The following is a 22,435-nucleotide window of genomic DNA, read 5'->3' as shown; positions in this document are numbered from 1 at the left end:
GCTTAAAAAGCACGTTAAAAAACTAAGCATGCAACATGTGCATAGAGCCAACGCACTGCGCGCACCAACAGCCCATAGAGGGCAGCATCACATGCACAAGAGTGCGAGAAAACAACCGCCGCGGCCTACCATGCAATGTGCAAGAACAAAGCCTAAGTGCGGGACTACCCAGTTCCCCAACCCAAACGGGAGCAGGAACAAACGTCAATACGGCACGCTGAGATCGGAGAAAGTCCTGAAACCTTTCTAACTGTCTCTGATTCAGGTTAAAACTTTTTTTTTTTTTTAACCTTACCTGAACTCAACGCTTACCAGCTGAGTACAGAGATGGTCTCTGGCTGCGAGGGGAGAGGGCGTCTGCTGTCACCCGCTGCTTTTCAGCTGAACTAGCACCTAAGTCCACACCGGGAAACCCAGCTACTGGACCAAGGCACACCTCTGAGGGACCAATGACCTCAGGAATTCTCAACTGCAGGAGAGCAGGGCCTTTCTTTTCCTGAATTTAGAATTTCAAATTTCTCCTTCCAAAAAGCATGAAGCAATCTCCATAGGGAGATGTACGTCCGCCATCTGTGGAGAGGCTGGCAGGCTGGGTTTACCGCAGGGCTATATATAGTGTGATATCAGCTTGCTCCATCTCCTTATACTGGCAGGGGACCATAAACCACTGATCCTGAATCCATCTGTCTACACGCTAGGAAACCCAAATTTCATACTCCTATTCTTCATACCTGGATTTCAAAGACAGAGAAATGGCTAGGTCACTAGTCCTAGCCTTTTGTGTATCTTCATTCCCACATTAAGGTCTTTGGAAAAGGATTTAGGACCTTTCCCATAGATATAAAAAAGGGGGAAGAGTCCTTTTTGAATAACAGTATTTTGCAGCAAAGCTGTATCCAAAACAAAATCAAAGTATTAGTAAAAGCAGCAATATTGACACTTGATCCACATTTATTTTAAAATATATTTTTATCTCAAAAGTCCCTAGTTTTTCAGGTGATAATCTTGTTTCCAATGAAGAATGCGATGGATGAACATTCTCTCAGATCAGTGCTTTTCATGCTCCTTAATGCTGTGGGTGGGAAAGAAGCTGTACGATCTTCAGCCCAACAGAATCACTAAGTTACCCATCGCCACAGCTCATTCAAGGTTGCTTTGATCCAGAGTTACAGAATCTTTACTCCAAATCACAGGCAGTGCTCAACCTTCAAAAAAAGACTAAAGACCTGGATATTCTTACAAGCATTCCCGGACTCCAATTGATTTAACACCTCAACGTCATCCCTCAACTCCATCTACTATCGTTAGCCTTTTTTGAATTAATAACCTGTCCTTTCTCTTCCTTCTTCGCCAAGTTCTAGTCACCCTGTTAAATGTAACTGCCTTTTTCCGCACCATTGTTATAGTTAATGTTTTACTATGCACCCCTGTTTTATGTGAACCAGCATGATGTGATTGCGATCTCGAATGCCGGTATATAAAAATCCGAAATAAATAAATAAATAAATATACTTAATCATAGCAGGATCTACAGCTCTAGCTGAAACGGGCAATATTTCCCACCTGCAAGTACAATTACTTTCATTTAGATTCCATACCATGCAATAAAAAAAAAAATCCCTCCTCAACAAAAGGGAACTGGTATTGGGTTTCTCCCACTCTTTCTTTTGAGGCATAGTTGTAATTAACATACAGCTACAACCGTCAATATATACAACACAGCACAAGCTGATGATTCCTACTACTTCCCAAACAGCAGCTATATAATAACCCTTCAAGTGCTGCTCAGATCCTAACAGAGATGAGGGGAACTAATGGATAGGGCAAACTTGTGGGAGCACTGAAAAAGAGTCCTTTTGCTAGAGTGATTAACTTTTTATTAAAACACTATTCTTAGGTCTCCCATCCCAGCCTCACTGAGCATTAAGTGACTGTGAACTCCGCAGTTGGCTGGGGCTAACATGAGAGCCTCCTCTTAAGCTGAATCCTTCAGGGTTTTCCCCAAGTAGGACAGGTCCCCATTCCATATTCTTCAGTCAGATTCTCTCTGTCCTCCTCCTCTCAGACTCTTCAAGGGTCTCAATTACATTACCTTTCATAATGGATGTGAACTCTGCTAAGGCCATGAAAGAGGGCATGGAGGCTGGGTCTCCTATGCCATAGCACAGGTACCATCTTATCACCAAGATCACTACTGGTCAAGAATTAAAATTCTTAAAACAAAATGGGAGCTTAAAAAAAGGACTGCTAGAACAGCATTTCCCAACCTTGTCAAGCCCAAGGCACATCTACAATAACAAAAGTGTTCAGTGGCACACCAGACACCACGGAGCAGGCAGCGCGAACAAGGAGAGGACTCATGGCCAAAAGAGCCTGGGAAGCCCTGAAAGCTCCAACAGTCTTTCTTCTAAGTAAAGGGAGAGAGGGGCAAAGATACAAACTCATCGCAATGAACCAGGCTCCCCCTCTACCCAAGCACAGGAAGTCAATGTGGGGCAGGAAGTTGGCTCAGTTAGTTACCTGAGTAGCTGCCAGTGCTCCTGCTAGTCACATTCAGTGCTCAGTGCACACTCTCCTGTCTCCCTCAGCCTGAGGATAAGATAGAGGCTGGAAAGAGGAAGAGGTGCTGCACAACGCGGGTCCCAGCTATCAGGGCCGGGCAGGCTTACCTATTAATTATCACATTCCAGGAAGAGGCATGCATGATTACACATGTACTCAGAAAGGAGCTCCTACATGTTTAAGAGGCACTACTGGTAACTCTTTGTTGCTTGAGCAGAGCCCAGGTGCTGGTCTAGATCTGAGCATCAGGCAGAGGTGACTTTTCCACAGCGCACACATGATTAGGTCCGACAGCTCACTAGTTGGGAAACACTGTGCTAGAGCAGAATAAAACATACCTTCTCTTTGTTATAGATCAAGATTACTATACCTCAGTCGGGAAGATGCAGGACATCATTCAGAACTTGTTTTAAGTTACTGACTCTTAATGCTCATTTCCACTATTGATTTCAGTTTAATTATTACTTCAGTTAAAAAGATCTGAGGAAACAGCTCTGATCACAGCATTACTCAGCAAACCATCATACATGGATTTTAGGCTCACAAATAAAAGTTATTGTTTATCAAAACAAACAACTTCCAAACCTGTAGGGGAAATATTTCTTTTTAAGATAAAACTACAATGGGCCAATGAAGAATATTTTTCACATGTATTGACAAGGTTATAATTGCAGAATTTATTCACTGATTTATACATGTATCCCACTTGGTGATATTTCTTAGTAGATTAAACTGGTCTACTAATATGAACAGAAAATGGAAAATAGAAAGTGCTTTGTTCAAAAAAAAAAAAAAAACCCAACAAACCAAACCAAAACAGAATTTGTATTGCAGAACTCTATAAAATCCCAGTGATACTTCTAGATCATTTATTTTCAATCCTTAATTATGCTCTATTAAATTTTGCTTTCTCTGGATTACAGGAAGAGGTTTAGATCACTATCATGGACTGTAGCAGCTTCACTCATTTCTAGATAAATTAAAATAAATAAATGGATATTGTATTTATAGACATTTAGTATTCGTACACCTATTATCAAGAATGACCTCAAGGCGGATTACGATTAATGTAAAAACCAAACACATTGCAATTGAAATAATGTACAGTGGCGCTGATGTTTACAGGTGGAAAAGCCCAGAGTATCCAAGGTTATATGACATCAAGTTATTAATCGGAAGAACAGGAGTGGGGTCCCTGCAGGGAAGGCCTTGGCTTAGAATTCTGTTCCAGTCTCTATGGAGCTGAAGCAGCAGTGAAGAGCCTTGGAGCTTGTGTCTGGGTGTCACCATCCCATCTCAGGCCAGGGTGCCAGCTAGCTAATTACAATGCATGAGAAGTGGGAAGCAGGATACAGACTACAAGGTGAGCGAGTGGGAGAGAAACTCAAAATGAAGGAATAAACAAAACCAAATACAATGTACACAGTGGCTTTAGAGATCTGTGAAAAATGCACTCTCGCTCATGGAACCTGTAAAGCACAGAATGAAAGGACTGACTGCAATCCACTACACTGCTTTTACACTTTTAAAAAAAAAATGTGTTATGAAATCATCATATCCCTTTGTGTATTATTTGCTACTGACCTTCTACCGACAAACAGCACATCTAATTGTACAGGTACTGTGCTTGGGTAATCTTGGAGACAACATAACATGAAAAAGGACTGAATGTCAAATCTGAAAAATTAGGGACTTGGCAAGAAATACTGACTCAAGCCACCTTGACTGGTGTCACTAGGAGTCACAGATGGAAGAGCTATTAACACTAGCAGATGTGTGGAAGAGATACACCCCAGGCCAACGACTGAACATATTGGTCACTTATTTAAGGTGCACCGACTAATGGCCAATAATATCCCCCTCCCCACTGTTAGCATAGCCAGACAGAGGAATAGCAGTCCACCAACATATCAAGAAGAGAGAGCAGAACCTTCTGCAGAGATACAAAAGTTCTGGCATCGGCCTTAGATTTGATTACATTACAGAAGTCTTGAAACGCTGTGCTGAATCCCAAACTTAGATGTAGGTTATTTCCTGCTTCTTTATGAAATGCAGAATAGCGATATTAAACCAAGACTGTGGAATGAGTGAAACATTAATGCCACAAGCAAATAAAGAGAAAATTTGGAGTAAAATAAAATAGGAATTTAGCATCTTGTGATCCACGTCATAACATTATACTTGTTAATATCGTTCAGGGGAAGAATAACATTTGAATTAAGTCAAAATAAGCTCTGTCAGCAATCCTTTACTAGCACTTAGGAGACTGTAACCACATCTCTGTACATTATAGAACGGCCACTGAGTCAGCCCTTCAAACATCAATCTGAATTCCATGTTTTACAGACATCAGTTCCCTCGTGCCCGTTAAATACATGATAAATGAACACAAATGAGGTAAGGATGCTGTGATTGCGACATACAGCCAGTATGGCAAAGGAGCAGTTTCTCCAAACGGGCATATCCAGAGGCCATGCCGAATCCCATCTCGGACATGGTGAGAAGTCCAAGAAATAAATATCATCCATGGAAGGAAGCACCAGGAGTCTTTAAGCCTGAAAATCTGCATAATGTACTTTAAAATTACAGCCACAACAGGGATCAAGGTTGTACAGTGAAGAGGTGGTCGCTGGGGAAGATGCAGGGCAGCCTGGGGAGGAGAGAAACACAGTTACAGTCCCTTCACTGCAGGCACTTAGAAAAAGGATAACAAAAGATATTTTCCAATACTGATCCTCCCCTAGTTAGTGCAGCAAACAATTTCATACTTAGCCACTGAATTTCTCTTTCTCTAGGACAGATATAAGTTAATACTCTCACCAAATACAATTTTAAAGTACCATATATTCCAAACCATTCAACATTCAAAGAAAATGAAAAAGAAATACTGATTCAATATGGTGTACACAGGAAGATATGAATGTGACGATTAAGCAAGTTTAGTTATCCCTTGCTGAGATTTGTGGATCAGCAGGTTATACACTTTATAAATAAATAAGATGTTTCATCCAATTTTAAACACAAGTGAAATACATCACAAGCAACTTGGGATAATAGGATAATTTGGCATGTTTCCTGCCAGGGCTTGGCAGGGATAGCTGATTTACAGTGAAGTCCTAGGGACCATCAAGAGTAAGGACTTCTGAAACACGTTGCTTTGGTGTCTTGGGATAGAAGTACCGTGACTTCACCGACCAAGCAGAAAACGAGGAATGCTTCATGGAATGATGTCATGTGCACACCTCTGCTAACATTAGAAAATCACCCTAAAATACTGATACTATAATGAGACAAGAGAACATAGTGAAAATTGGTTTATGGAAGTCAGACTAAGTAATTCGATAAAGATCTTTTTCTGAAACTTCGCCCACTAAAAATAAAAACAGGCATGGAAAGACGTTAAGCAGGCATGCCAACTAGCATTCAAATTATCTTACAAACGTTTTATACGTGCCAGTGACAAATTTTTGGTCCTGGAAGAGGACCTTTAACTATGTCCTGATAAAAGGATTATGCAGCACGTGTATAACATGCAGGTTATCTAGTAAACATACTTAAGAAGATAATTTGAATACTATTTGTTGTGCCTGCTTGTTTGATAATTTTACAGCAAGAGCACCATAATATTTTAGATCCATTTTCTGGCACTTTGCATTTTCTGGAGAGAATGCACACTTGCAGCTTGTGCACGCTTGCAGTCTGGAGAGCTATTTTCAGAGTGTCCATGATCACTAGACACATCGTAAAACGCTCAATTAAACACTGTTACACATACAATTGTTTTTTTTAATATTCCGTATACCCAGGCATATTCTAAAGACCTAAGAAGAGATGTATTCTCTCATACTAATCAAGGGCGCCATCTGCTGGCAGTAGTAAAATAAAAATAAAGCGATTGTAAAAGCCAAAAAGATGCTTGGCCACATAGGGAGAGGAATGGTCAGCAGAAAAATGGAGGCGATATTGCCCCTTTATAAGTCCCTGGTGAGACTTCACTTGGAATACTGAGTACAATTCTGGAGACCACACCTTCAAAAGGATATACACAGGATGGAGTCGGTCCAGAGGGTGGTACTAAAATGGTCAGTGGTCTTCATTCTAAAGCATTTGGGATGGATTTAAAGATTTAAACATGCATACCCTAAAGGAAAGGTGAGATAGGAGAGATAAGATAGAGACATTCAAATATCTCAAAAGTTTCCATTAACAGGAGGTGAACCTTTTACAATGGAAAGGAGGCTTTAGAATGAGGAGTCATGAGATGAGTTTGAAAGGGAGTAGACTCAGGAGTAATCTTAGGAAATATTTATTTACAGAGAGGGTGGTAGAGGTGTAGAACAGTCACCCAGTTGAAGTCATGGAAACAAAAAACAGTATCGGAGTTCAAGAAAGCATGGGATAAATTCTGGGGAATTTTAAAAAAATGATGGGAATTATAATGCTAAATTAATTGGCTACATGGGCAGACGATGAGCCATACCGTCTCTTTCTGCTGTCATATTTCTATGTAACAGCAACAAAAATAACATGTGGCAAATAATGTACAGATCAATAACAGCAGAGAAACTTTTATTTTGCATACGCACACATCAGTTGTGCATAATATTGAACTCCACAGTAAATAATATTGTATAAGCAAAGGACCCCCGACACAGCCGTATTTTGCATCAGGGCTGCATCACGGGGATCATAGTATCCACAAATCTATAAAAACAAAAACATTACTCAGTTATTGTACAGGTAGGCGAGCACAGAAATATAATCATAACTGAAGCTAAGAAGGGAGAGGAAACCAGGACCATGTATAAGAAATATGAAGAGAAAATAAAAAAAAAGAGAACATAAAAATTGCTTAGTAATAACCAAAGCAGCAGGTAGAAAAAGCAGGGTTGAAAAAAAAACCAGTTGAAAAAAAACAGATCAACTTCAAAATTAAGAATTAGAGATAAAAGATAAAAAATCTATATAAATAAAAAATGTAAATGTTCATTTGTTCAAAATCTTAAATCTCTGAAAGTTCTTCACAGATTACTTTGAAATTTTGACACAACGTTGCATTCGAATATGCGCATGTTTTTATATACCTATATTAAATAGATGTCACACCTGTGACAGGTAAAAACATGATTTTTTGCAAAAACAGCGCCATCTATTGGACGTAAAAGCAACACACGCTATCTATAATATAAATGGGCTTTGCCCGCAGACCGCAAATGCGCAGTAGAGAGCAGCTCTACCGCGCATGTGCGGACCATAGAGCTCTGCGCTACATGCTGGGTGTCACAGAGGGGAGGAGGAAAGGGCACAGGAGTCGCCGCTCCGAGAAACTGCTCAGCCCGTTCCTCCTCCACTGGGGAAGGGGGGAGGGAGTAGGGGCTGCCGGACAGTTACACACAGGAGGAGGAAAGGGTAGAAGAGTCGCCGAGCCAGTCCGTCCACCGCTGGGGAAGGGGGGGAGGGAGGGAGTTGGGATGGCCGGAGCAGAGCAAATGCAGAAACGTGCTCTCTCTCTCTTTTCTTTCTTTTCCATTTAACCAGACTGAGCCACAGCAAAACGTGGCCGAGTACAGCCGCTGGAGAAGGGGGGGAGGGAGTAGGGACTCCCGGACAGTTACAGGGTAAAAGAGTCGCTGAACCAGTCCGTCCATTGCCGGGAAAGGGGGGGGGGGGGGGGGGGAGTTGGGACGGCCGGAGCAGAGCTAATGCGCATTGTGAAATTAAACCAGACTGAGCCACGGCAACGCGCTCCGAGAAACGGCTCAGCCCGTTCCTCCACCGCTGGGGAAGGGAGGAGGGAGTAGGGACTGTCGGACAGTTACACACAGGAGGAGGAAAGGGTAAAAGAGTCGCTGAACCAGTCCGCCCACCGCCGGGGAGGGGGGGGGGGGGGGAGGCAGTTGGGACGGCCGGAGCAGAGCTAATGCGCATTGTGAAATTAAACCAGACTGAGCCACGGCATCGCGTGGCCGGGTACAGCTAGTAAAAAATAAATAAAATATAAATTGGAAAAGGTTGGGAACCCCTAGATATCTACTTTCCCGAGTGAGGGAAACCAAAGTGATAGAAATGTTTCTCAATTCGTGTGGTAATTAACCCTATATTGGTAGACCATTAATTGCATAAGTCAATATAGGAAAAAAATCAAAATTAAGAACAAGAAAAAATACACTTACTCATATTATGTATTAAGAGTCATGATACACAATTGTTTCTGAAAAAGAGAAAACTACAGCGATCCGGGTAAGCGACTTGACAGAAGTAAGCGAACCAAACGATCAAAGAGAGGGATGTCCAATACCTGAAAGACAGTGGGCAGCACGGGACAAGGTTTGACTGATGAAAAACTATTGTACATGGAGCCACGGAGGCACATCAGCCGTGGCACTGAATGAGTGGATAACTTAAAATAATGTGGAAAGAAATTATTTAAACAAGGTCAAGGTAAAAGAGATGGGCAGACGAACGGTACCTAGATTAGAAAGCCATACATAAATGAGATTACCTTGACAGGTTGAAAATCCTAGCGCAGCACCTTTACAAATACAGCGTACCTACAGTCGGGCTGATATTGACTTCCCACTGTTGGTGCACGCATATTACATTGTTATGTGCTTTGGAGCCGCTCTGAAAGAAAGAACCTTAAGCATACACACTTTTGTGAGCCTAAGAGCTCATTTATGAACCACTATGGAATGAGTACACCAACAAGATAGTGAAAAACTTGCTACTCTCGTTATTGATGTCATTTTAAATGAGCCCCTGAAGCAGCCCTTCATTGGGCGAAACTCAGGCCTAGAGTCGGGCATTCATGGATTGTTTCTTAATAAATATTTTTGAGGACTTTCGGCATCTCCTCATTTTCATTCCATATACACAAGACAGTCCCTGAACCATGCAGCTCACAATCTAGTCAAGACAGACATACAATGCAGACAAGAGTCTGTGGGAAGTCCGTTCCAGAGAAGGAGCAGGATGCATGGACTCAGGAAGCCTACTCCAGGAATTCAGAACAGAAGGATGGAAAGTCTGCAGTCCAGAGTTAGCGGTGAAGGAAAAGGGCAAAATTAAGAGGGACTTGCCAGAAGGATGGAGTTTACAAGGAGAAGAGGTAGGACGAGAGAAGACAGGCAATGAGGAGCTGCAGAGTGAAAGAATTTATAGCACAGCAAGAGAAGCTATAGCTATGGAAGCAGACAGGGAGCCAGCGTAAAGATCTGAAGAGGGGTTGCACGATCAAAGCGACACTGAAGGAAGATAAATCATGCAACTGAATTTTGAACAGATTGCACTGAAGAGAGAAAGTTTACCAAGAGGCCCACAAGAAGCAAGGGTTGATAAGAAAACGGATGAGCATTTTGGTAGCATGCTCAGGAATGAAGGACAGATTTTAATGATGTTACAGAGAAAGAACTGACACTCTATGCACATTCAAAACACTGCTAAAGAGAAAGAGGCATCAAAAATGACCCCAAGGTTACAGCCCAAGAGAAAAAGAGGGAAGAGGCGAAATGGGGAGGGAAACAAGAAGTTCCATCTTGACCATGTTAAGTTTAAGATGACAGTGGGACACCCAAATGGTGATGGCAGACAAGCAGGCTGAAATTTGAGACTGGATTTGTGGTGAAATTTCTGGTGTAGAGAGGTAGATCTGGGAGTCGTCAGCATAAAAGTGGTACTGAAGGCCATGGGAGGAGATAAGAACTCCAAGGAAAGAAGTAACTAGAAAAGAGAAGTGTGCCCAGGACAGAGCCTTCAGGCACACTGGACCAATACTGGAAAAGTAGTTTAACCAGAGGATACAGTAAGAGGTAAGAAGAAAAACCTGCATAGAGAAGAAACCCAAAATGCAAACTGAGGAGATAGTGATCACACAGTGTCAAAAACAGCAGACATGTCAAGGAAGATGACGACTGAGTAAACGCCCTTGACCTTGGCTGCAAAGAGGACACTGGAGACTTTGGCAAGAGCAGTTTCTGTAGAGTGTAAAGGGTGAAAACCAGACTGCAACAGGTTCAGAACGGCTTGAGACAAAAAAAAGTCAAGACAGCGGAGATGAACAGCACATTCAAGCAGTCTGGATGTAAAAGAGAGGAGGAGGAATATGGCAAGATAGATAGCAGTGAAGAGAGAGTATTGTAAAAGGTATAATTTGAGATTCTACGGGTTATAGAAAATATACTAGTGGGTTCCATATTATTCTTGATTTTTTTGAATTATTTCAAGACAGTGAAGAGAGAGCAATGTAGAAGATTGTTGGCGAGATTTTTCCTGATGAAGTCTGGAGAGCACGGGTGAAACAAGGTGTCCTTGTCGGATGGATCCAGTGGATGGTGCCGACTTTGTCTTGAAATATTTGCATGAGTAGAATTTATTGGGTGGATATACTGTGAAAATTTTGGAAAGAATTAAAAAAGTTTTTGTGAACATACTGTGAAACTATTTGAAAGAATTTAAAAAGCTTTCCTATTTTTCAAAAATATTGAACTGTTAGTGGTGTATACACAGTATATATTTTTGGTTTAAACTGCATTTTACTTGTATCAAGTGGGATGTGTGCAATTTATGGTGGGTGGTTTTAAAGTGTGAGATTGAATGGTTGGGTTATGGGTGTATGTTTGTGCTAGATAGTAATTATTGTCTAGATAGGATTGTTTTAATATGTGATCTTATGAATAAAGAATGATAATTATATAAATATGATGTGCATAGACTTATGAGTTCTATTATGTTGTTGAGATAAGATAGATAGCAGGGCAGATAGGTCCAGTGAAGGTTTTTTTGAGTGGCTTCTGGATGGACAATTCCCGCAGAAATGGAAACCAGACCTGTCTCGGCCAATGAGGATCATATTCCTTCTGTCCTCGCAAAGCTTCAAGAGAGTCTTTGCCACTAAGGGAATCAGAGGATATGCATATAGAAGACCCCTGCCCCAATGATGGGCAAGGGCATCAGATGCTGGTTTGCCACCTGACCTGGACAGTGAGCAGAACCAAGGCACTTTCTGGTTGCAGGGGGATGCAAACAGATCTATATCTGGGCTCTCCCAGAGGTGAAAAATCCTATCCACTACCTTCTGGACCAGGGACCACTCGTGGAGTCTGAAGACTCAACTCAGCCTGTCTGTTCCAGCCAGGTGTCCAAACGGGATTTCTTTATTGAGTAGTAACACGGGTATGTGAACAATGCCCAACTCTGGCCGAGTTTCGCCCTCTTACAATGGGGCTACATCAGGGGCTAAAACATACAATAACACATACTTGTAAATAATAAAAATCATAAAAACATGACTAAAACACACAAATAAAATGGTAACATAAATGTGGTGTAACATGTAAAATATGACAAATCCATGTTACACCACATATTTATGTTACCATTTTATTTGTGTGTTTTAGTCATGTGTTACTACTCAATAAAGAAATCCCGTTTGGACATCTGGCTGCTAATCCTGTTTTGTTGTCCTCACGGCTTTGTTAGACAGCCTTCCTTGCTGTTTCTTATGTTCCAGCCAGGTACATGACCCTGAGTACCATTCTGTAGGTCAAGGCCCAGGACCAGATTTGGACCACCTCCTGACACAGGAGATATGATCCCTTATCTCCCTGCTTGTTGACATACCACATGCCAACTTGGTTGCCCATCTGGATCAGGACAATTTTGTTGGACAGCCAATCTCTGATAGCTCATAGCACGTACCTGATCACCCGAAGCTCCAGGAAGTTGATTTAATAAGAACGTTCCTGAGCAGACCACAGCTGAGCCCATCTAAATGAGCTCCCCACCGCTGGGTAGATGCATCAGTGGTTAGCACAATTAGAGTTGGGAGACTCCAAAAGGAAACTCCCGCCACCAGGATAAAGAATCCCAGAGAGACAGGATGCATTCCTGGAGGATCTGAGTGGCTGGTACCACTGTGACCTCAGTCCATATGGCTCGGCATATTTGTAACCGTGCCAAGGGAGTAACATGGACTGTTGCGGCCATGTGACCCAGCATCCCCAATATGTACCAGGCTGACATCTGCTGGCTCTGTTGCACTTATGTCGCAATGGTCATCAGAACAACAGTCCTCTGTTGCGGAAGAAAGGCCTTGGCTTGAGCCATGTCTAGCAGGGCTCCGATGAAGTCCAATTGAGGTGACAGACTTAGATGGGACTTTGGGTAGTTGAGAATGAACCCTAGTGACTCCAACACCCGAATGGTCAAGTGCATGGACTGTATGACCCCTGCCTGAAACGTGCTCTTGACCAGCCAATTGTCCAGATATGGGAAAACATGCACTCCCTGTCTGTGAAGGTGCGCTGCCAGGCATTTTGTGAAGACAGGGAAGGTCTCAATATGAGTGTATACATCTTTCAGGTCGAGGGAACATAGCCAGTCCCCTTTTTGCAAGAGGGGGATCAAGGTGCCCAGGGAAACCATCTTGAATTTTTCTTTTCTTAGAAACTTGTTCAAGGCCCTCAGGCCTAGGATGGGACAGAGTCCTCCAGTTCTCTTTGGAATCAGGAAGTACATGGAGTAAAATCCCCACCCTCTTTGCCCTGGTGGAACCACCTTGGCAGTTGGAGGGAGGAGAGCTCCGTTAGTAACACCTCCTGATGCGCTAAGATGGGCACGGAGGCAATTTAGTGAGACAGTCAATAGGTTTAAATTGGTACCTCTGGTGGATGATGGCGGACCTACTGGTCTGAAGTTACTTTGGTCACCGGTTCACAAAGAACTGCAGCCTGCCCCTGACCGGAGGGTCCATTATCCTGGGTACGGGCAACTGACTTATGTTCCCTACAGCACAGTCAAAACCCTGTTCCCAGAGTTGATCGAGGAGTCAGCTGGGGCTTGGGAGCTCTCAGCTGTTCCAGGCAGCAGCGGGAGCTCTGATGGATCGAGGCGGCGGAATAGTATTTCCTCTGGTGAAAGAATTACTTCCTGGACCCCTGCCTAGACGGCCTCCTAAATAAGGAGGACTGGTCCAGAGTGCTGGTGGAGAGCTATTGGAGGGTTTCATGGTGGTCCCAGAGTTGGGACATCACATCCTTCACTCTATCTCCGAAAAGATTCTCTCCAGAGCATGGCACGTCAGCGAATCATTCCTGCACCTCTGCCCCGAGATCCGAGGCCCGCAGCCATGCCAGACTGCAGGCACCAATTCCTGCTGCGGAGACTCTCGATGCCATTTCAAAAACATTGTAGGTTGCATGGACCTCGCCTATTTCCACACTACAAACCCTTGTGCACCAACGATATGAGGGTAACTTGCTGCTGTTGAGGCAACTGCTTGGTCACCTCTTGCAACTGCTTCCAAATGTCCCACGAGTATTGGCCCATGTAGAGCTGGTACGCAGTGAGGTGGGCAATAAGCATGGCGCATTGGAATATCTTCCTCCCAAGAGCATCCGACGCACTGTGGTCCTTCCCCAGGGTCGCCTAGGAATGGGTCAGAGAGCGCTTGGACCTCTTGAGGATGGATTTGACCACCACCGATTGGTGGGGCAGCTGACACTTATTGAATTTGGCAGCCTTCCAATTCACGGGAGGCACTGTGAGGGGGTGTCCCCACATCCTCAGCAGCAACTCCATAAGGATCTTGTGTACTGAGACCGCCACAATCTCCTTAGGAGGTTCCACGAACTGAAGAACCTCAAGCTTTTTGAGCCTGGTGTCTTATTCAGTTAACAAATGGAATGGTATGGCCTCCACCATCAACCTGATGAGCCCTGCAAAGGTCAAGTCCTCAGGCGGGAACCTCCTTCACTTCACTGCAGGAGAAAGGTCTGACGAGCAATCATTCCATCTGATCATCCCCCCAGGGGTCACAGGGATTCTCATCTTCACTATACCAAAGGGGATGGGGCCCTAGTTGCTCGGCTGATGTGCAGGCACCGATGGAACTGGATGGGAGATTACCGGCCTCGATGTCGCCACCGACCTTGGCAGAGCTTCCTCGGAGGAGGAATCAGCGATGGCCACTGTATCAATAGGGGGTGCCTCTGTGCCACACCAGGCACTGGTGCCATCCCAGGAACTGATGCCAGCTGGGTCGGTAAGGCACAGATGAGCATATTGAGCTTCTCTAGAAGCAGTACTAGCATGGGCAGCATTGATTCCTCCTCAAATGTTGCCGATGTCAATCCCAACTGGGAGGAAGGAGGGGTGGCCAGATCTTTCTCAGACCCACAAGGGGGACTGGAGACTGGCAGGACTGGTGGAGACTGGTTGCAGACCCTGGGCATTGATGGTTTGGCACTCCTTGCCATGGGGTCACTTCGGGATCATCAAGGTAAAAGCCGGTAAGTCCCCATGCCCAGCACTATGCATAGATGGTAACCAGCGCTGGTGCTTCTTGGTCTTCCCGTGATGCTCGGTCCAGTCTTTCCTTGGTGCCGAGGTCGAGGACAATGAACCCAACATCCTCTGCCCAGAGGAGATAGACAAAAGGTCGGTCTCCAGCACCTCTATCCACTGGCGACCTCAACGGAACCAGTGGTCTCACCAAGGTCAATGGTATGGTGCCCATCGGTGTGGCACAGAGGTCCTCCAATGCCAATTCCAATGACTTTAACTTCTTTGACCCTAAAGAGGTTGTCCATCTTGTTGAGTCAAAGGGTTATCTGGGCACACAAGCGGCAACCCCGGACGTCATGCAATGCACCCAAGCAGAGGATACAAACCTCATAAGGATCAGTGATCGACATGGAAACCAGACGCGGCCAAGATGGGGGCGAAACAAACGGGACAAGTTTGGCATGATGGCAATGGGCATTGAAAGAATGGGCACTGAGGCACCGTCACCACGGCGGGGGGGGGGGGGGGGGGGGGGGACGACAACCGTGAAAGTAAACTTACCCAAACGCCGAAAACCCCAACGGGACAATACGAAGAGGTACTGAGAGGGACCCAGTGACAGACTTTTGAAGAGAGACAGCAAAAAAGAAGTTTTCCATGAGGCAAAAAGCCAAAGTTTTAGAGCTCAATCCAACAGCAATGCTGACAGCTCTGTGGAAAAAAAAAAGAAAAAATTCTGAAGAGGGACCACACGTGGACACGTGATGTAGGGCATGATCAGTGTGCCTATCAGGCTCCATCTGATGATGTTACCCACGTGTGAGGACTAACATCCTGCTTGTCCTTGGAGAAATGAACAAACTTCAATCTGATAATCTTGGAGAATTTGGAATAATTAGGAAGAAGAAGGAATTCAGTGAAAAGAAAGTGCTTCCAGAGAACAGCAGATACTTTGCTAAAGAAGTGGAGTTTATTAAATATTTCTGTTATTATTTATTGACCTGAACCAAGAAATGAATTGAAGCTGTAAAATCTATTCAGGCATCTGATCAATTATCAGTAAAGAAGCTGGAAATCACCATTCTTCTCATGCGTGTTTATTGGATGCAGAGGCAGTGAAAATTATCAGTGCTGTGTACAGAGGACGGAGAAACGGCTGGTCTTATCCAAAGCAGAGTTTAAGAACTATTGTTCATCCCCACACTGGAATCCTGGGACTCAAAGTACAGTTACCTAGAGACAGAGATAGTGAAGGAGGGTTGTGGAGAAAGGGCCCATTTTCTTTTTCCTATGTTTCCCTGGGTGCAAATAAAAGGATCCATCCCACCCAGGAATTACAAAAGGGAGGAAGGGAAAAGATGATAACCATAACACGCCTCTTCGTACCTACAACAAAAAAATAATAATGTAAGAGCACAGCACCGTTACTTTGACAGACTGTTTTAAAGGTCCTTTTGAAAGACTTTCTTCCCTTGAATGAGGCCAGGAAAGCTGGATGAAGCATTTCTCAGCTGTTCCTTACTAGTTCTTTTGGTTATGCTGACCTTTGTAAAACTATTTTCCAGCTTGTCTGAAAGGTAAACAATTACTGTCTCTTTCAGTAGTGGTTTTTCCAGAGTGAACTGGGATTGTGTTGTAAGACCATCCTCTTTTCTGCTCCTCTCACCTTCCATGGCACATGTTGAGTAGATTCCCTGAATTTTTTGAATTTGTTAGGATGCAGAACTATGACACATGAGAAAGAAAAGAAGGAATGGAGAAAGAATGGCTTTAGGTAAACCCCCGGGCCTCTGGAGTGCCACAGATTCATTTCAAATTGTATTCACATTATCATCAGATTTGTATTTTCCAAGCCAATATCAGCTACAACAAGCATTGCACCCAGGCATTACTTACTATTATGTGCAGGTAGTATGTGGAATTTCAAGTACAATTGCACTAGTCAAAAACATTATATGCTGAGGAGAGGAAATGACGTCATCAGGGTGAACAGTCGCAAGAAAGCAAGCTCCCTCGCCAGGTTTCAAGATCCCAGCTAATCTATCACCATCCTTACCCGCAGTTAGCTGAATTTAAGCTCCAGACAACAATCAACTACTGGGGATGTCGGTAAGGAAGAAATAAATCGCTATCCACAAATTTACATACAATAAGAACGCCGAGGAATTGGAGGCCGCCGAGGGTAATTTGGGTAATTGCCAGGTTCTTGTAGCCTGGTTTGGCCTCTGTTGGAAACAGCATGCTGGGCTTGATGGACCCTTGGTCTGACCCAGCATGGCAATTTCTTATGTTCTTATGAGGCGATCATGGCGCCGAGGGAGGGCCCATAAGCAGAGCTAGACCATGATCCGGGCCAAGGCCTTAACTCAGATGTACCCAGCCGAGACGAATTTTGGGGTTGGTTTTGAGATTTCAGAGAGGACATTAAAACTTATAAAACGGAGACAAAAGATTTAATAAACGAAATGCCTGAAGAAATATCGGATTTAGGACGGAGAACAGATGAAACAGAGATACGCACAGATGCACACGCGGAAGATATCCGGCAGCTCAGAGAGGAACAAATGGCTGCTGCATCAGAATCTGAGTGGCTGGCGGAAAAATGAGAGGATCTTGAGAATCGCATCCGCAGGTTCAATTTACGATTCCGCGGCATACCAGAGGCTGCGGAGTATGCGGACTGCGCCGCAACGATTACCAAACTGTGCCTGGAGCTGTTTCTTACATCAGAGGCCTCCAATGGTGGGGTTATACCTACTCTTCAAATTGAGAGCGCGCATTGGACACTGGGGCCCAAAATTCAGAATAGGCCCCGTGATATAATAGTTTCCTCTCATATGTCAAAGAAAAAATCTTGATGTCACCAAAGAAAAAATCTTGATGCAGGCCCACAAACAAAACCTCTGGCACCAAAAATATATGTTATAAATGGCTCTTCCCATTTGGACTAAGTTTTATGCTTCACGACATTACGCATAAGATAAAAACGGCCACAGAAGCGGCTACTTGGGTACTTGCCAGGTTCTTATGGCCTGGATTGGCCACTGTTGGAAAAAGGATGCTGGGCTTGATGGACCCTTGGTCTGACCCAGTATGGCATGTTCTTATGTTCTTACCATTCTAAAATATCAGGGCTTTACGATTTCTCTACCCTCTATGACCAAGGCAGCGGCGAAGCATACCACAGATGAACAACCTCGCTGGCAAAGGGTGACAAAAGGGGGCAAGAGGCTGCAATGCAACTCGGTGGGATCGATTCCTTCTGCTAAGAGTAACCCATGAAAAGGAGAGAAGGACTGAGATTAAAGATTTGCCACTAATTAACAGGTTGCACTCTCGCGACTGTGAAACGAGTGGAGAACCTGCAGCGTACTTTGCACGGGACTTGAGGATCAAGCTGGAAGTTGTGGGAACACTATATAATGTGACTGATAGTTAATAAGTATAACTGCCTGGCGAGGGAGGCCACAGCTGCCACCTGATTATTTCCTCTCATGGTGTTATCTAGCGAGATTGGCACACTTCACTAGTAGGGAAGGACTGGGAGGGGGAGGGCAGGGAGGTTGGGGGAATAGTTATCTGTCTTGGGAAGTGCTAGGGGTGCAGTGGTTATTATATAGCATAAGAGGGGTGATCAGGGCTCTTATATCGGAATCTAGAAGGGGTACAGGTCATGAGCTGTGTGAGATACTAGGAACACCTTTGAATAAGAATGTCTGACCTAATGAAAATTATATCCATTAATGTTAAGGGGCTCAATACTCCAAAAAAAAAAAAAAAGGTGGCAACTATATAAAGAATTAGACAGACTTGCTGCTCATATCACCTTCATTCAGGAAACCCACCTCAAGAAGAGGTATGAGTCTCTAATGCACTTAATGACCTACCCCCATAGATTCTTTGCGGCAAGTTCTCATTCAGCTAAATATACAGGGGTGGGGATATTGATCCGGAAAGATGTGGTGTTTTGTTTTTTTGTTTTTTTTTAACTTAAATCAAGTTATGCAGACCCTGAGGGAAAGTTTATGCTAATCAATATAATAAGGGGATGAACTACATACACGCTTGCCTGTGTTTACACACCCAATAATCATGAAGAAAGATATTTTGACCATTTGGGGCAGGTTATGTGCGATAAAGCAGAAGGTAGTATAATAATGGGCGGGGACTTTAATATAACACTGAATCTGACTCAGGATACTTCTACCGGATCTAGTTACACTCCACACATAGCACATACAGCTTTAAAGCTATTATTAAAACAGGAAAATTTAAATTGACATCTGGCGCTCTAAGGTTACCCAGATCACGAAATTATGCGTTCTAGTCAGCTGCTCATCAATCCTATTCATGCATAGATATGATTGTGATAGATAAGGGTCTGGCAAATAACACAAGACAGGTACATACAGACCTGATGACATGGTCTGACCATGCACCGGTCTGGGTTACACTCGCCCTGAGTCCTTCAGATAAGGGACAACAATACTGGCGGTTAAATGCTATTAGAAGATCCTGACTTTAATAAACAACTAGAAGGGATAATAGCTGAATATTTAGAGATGAATACCGATGCTGAAATATCCCCACCTATGCGATGGGACTGCCTTACGGCAGTGATTCGGGGACATCTGATCTCTAGGACCACTTATGTAAAGCGTAAAAAACTGGGAAACCATATAAAGATATTGCAGCAGCTTAAAATTTGGAACAAAGCCATAAAACATCTCTATCAAACGCTGAGCACAAAAAGCTGGTAGCCTTACACCAACAATTACACCACCTAGACTCTGCGGATATCGCATAATCCTTATTAGTTACTTGTCAGAGGTTTTCTGAAGGCGGTAATAAGGCTGGCAAGCTCTTGGCAAATCAACTCCACAAACATACTACATAGAATAATGTAACTAAGATAAAGGATAATTGCGATGGAGAAGGTACAGAGAAGGGCTACCAAAATGATAAGGGGAATGGAACAGCTCCCCTATGAGGAAAGACTAAAGAGGTTAGGACTTTTCAGCTTGGAGAAGAGACAGCTGAGGGGGGATATGTTAGAGGTGTTTAAAATCATGAGAGGTCTAGAACGGGTAGATGTGAATTGGTTTTTTACTCTTTCGGATAATAGAAAGACTAGGGGGCACTCCATGAAGTATTTAACGCCAGCACGTCTGCATGCATTTAATGCTAAATTCTCCCAAGAGTGTTGGAAAGGGTGTCACACAACAGGCACCTTTTATACACCTGTGGTGGGAGTGCCCTCTTATACACAGCTACTGGAGAGCGGTACAAAACTGGATAGAACAGATACTACAAAAGCAAATCGAGATATGCCCAGAAAATGTTCTGTAACATGTATCGGTGGAACATATAGGGAAATATTAACAACCCTTAGTTAGAGCTTTTTGGATAGTGGTAAAGACCGCTTGTGCCTTCCTTACCCTATACCCAAGATAAAGTAGACCTTCTTTATGTGTTATATAAGGTCTCTGCTAACTTGCATAAATGGGGATTGAAATTCAATCGCATCTGGTCGCCCTATGAAATCTGGAAACAGCAACAACAAATGAGTAATGGCTAATATTTATGGACTCGGGGTTCTCCGACGAGGGGAGAAGAGAAATCACGGAACATTCTCCTAGACCAAGGCGGTCTTGATCATAGCCCAATTATTAACCCCTTTATGCTGTAAGTTTTATTTGATTTCAATGCATATTATGATGCTGTAGTTTCCTAGGAAGTTTTTGTTATTAGAAGGGAGGGGGGGATATCGGCAAAGAATGGAGATAACATGGGATTACTGTTTATTTTTGTTACACACATTGTACATGTGAATTCCTGTTATTGTTATGTTGGTACTCTGGAAATGCCTATTATGGAAAGAATAAAAATTTGAGTTATAAAAAAACCCATTATATGCTCACCAGAGTTGTCTGCCCTGAGATTAGGAGGGGAGAAGAAATTCAATCAGCATTTTCTGGTATATATGACAGGGCCACAAATCACCATGTAGACAGTGTTGCAGCTTCTGAGCAGTGAGGCAGGCAACAATGTAAGATCAAGGAAACAGGAAGAGCCCCACATTGTTTGTGACACCTTCTTGCATTGTGCACAAGTCACACTGGTGAAAAAGTCGTGATTTCTGGCATTCTCACGTGTCCCAGAAAATGCATGCTTCCTTTCCATCCCAATTTTCATCTCCCCACTTCTTTTCCCTCAGCATCTCCATGTTTCAGGTCTGCTCGTGCTCCTTTTCTCCCTCCTCTGCTTTCCAGCCCTACAGTGGCACAGCACCCCAAATGCTCCTCTTCACCTCTTCTACTTGCTTTCTTTTCCTTGTCACCTTTTAATTCTCTATTGCCTGCTTTGCTCTTTCCTCACCCCCAACAGTCTTTGCTCTGACTCTTTATTCAATTTCTTGCTCACCCCTCTCCTCTTTTCTGTCTCGCTCATTGCTATATCTTTCTTGTTTCTTGGTCTCTCTCTCTCTCTGTTATGTTTCTCTGTCCACTTTATTTATTTAGTGGTTTCATATACCGTCGTTCTATAATAAGATCACAATGGTTTACAAAATCAGTGTTCATATTCTTAGTCAACAATTTCATTCTATTCCAGCATTCGTAATCTGGGTCAACATCACAGTAGATATGTGTTTGAGTTCATATTTGTACATAGTCTTGGCAACACGACTGCAGATTTATGGATCACTTTATATTTATACATTTTCAGATTCAACATTACAACAAAAGCGGCTTCTGGTCCTACTATCTACCACAGTTTAGACCATATTCGTATGTATTTATGGACTACTTCATATTCATTTTTGGGCATATTTATAGACTACTTTGTATTCAGACATTTTCAGAGTCAACATTACAGCAAATGCAGATTCTGCTTCTGGTACCTCTACACTTTACCTCATTCATTACTTCACTAGTATCATCTCAGGTACTGATGTTGAAGTTTTCAGAATATTGGTATTTTATGTTCAATGGTAAGCTTTTCTAAAGAGCCATGTTTTTAGTTCACGTTTGAAATTCTGTTATCTGGCGTAATGGCTCTGGAAGGGAGTTCCATAACTTGGGGCCTGCTATGGAAAACATTCGCTCTCTTATTTGCATTAGGTGTGTGTTCAGAGTGGACGGTACCGTTAGAAGTCCTTTGTTTTGTGATCGTAGGGCTCTTTGCAGTGAGTAATGTTCCCTCTCCCCCTGCTCTGTCTCCCCCTCCCATTTTTCTGTTTCTCTTACCTATGGTCCGATGCAATAAAAAGCGCTGGAGTTTCAAATCGTGACCCCTAGTTCTACTAAATTGTTTCCAGTGGAAAAGGTTTGTTGATGACCAAGGATCATTAAAAACTTTCAAGTATCTGAAGGTCTGTATCATATCTCCTCTGCTCCTCCTGGGTATACATATTCAGGTTCTTCAACCTCTCCTCATAAGTCATTCGATGGAAACCATCCACCATTTTGGTCGCCCTTCTCTGGACCGCCTCCATCCTGTCTCTGTCTCCTTTGAGATACGGTCTCCAGAATTGAACACAGTTCTCCAGGTGAGGCCTCATCAAGGACCTGTACAAGGGGATTATCACTTT

At 43.4% G+C, this 22,435-nt stretch overlaps 1 protein-coding gene across 3 annotated transcripts in view; it reads right to left on the bottom strand.

The window, feature by feature from the left end:
• Positions 1 to 243: 243 nt before the first annotated feature.
• Positions 244 to 22,435, bottom strand: part of TMEM267 (transmembrane protein 267) — a 38,774-nt gene continuing 16,582 nt past the window's right edge. For all 3 annotated transcript variants that reach the window (XM_029577816.1, XM_029577801.1, XM_029577809.1), the window contains exon 3: positions 244 to 5,212. In XM_029577816.1, coding sequence (XP_029433676.1) covers positions 4,877 to 5,212 — 336 coding nt within the window. In that variant the 3' untranslated portion in view covers positions 244 to 4,876. The remainder of the gene's footprint in view (positions 5,213 to 22,435) is intronic.

The sequence above is a fragment of the Rhinatrema bivittatum genome, chromosome 1, assembly GCF_901001135.1.
Source record: "Rhinatrema bivittatum chromosome 1, aRhiBiv1.1, whole genome shotgun sequence".
NCBI classification, from domain to species: domain Eukaryota; kingdom Metazoa; phylum Chordata; class Amphibia; order Gymnophiona; family Rhinatrematidae; genus Rhinatrema; species Rhinatrema bivittatum.
The sequence above is the reverse complement of the archived record's forward strand: the minus strand, read 5'-3'. Positions and strand labels throughout refer to the sequence as shown.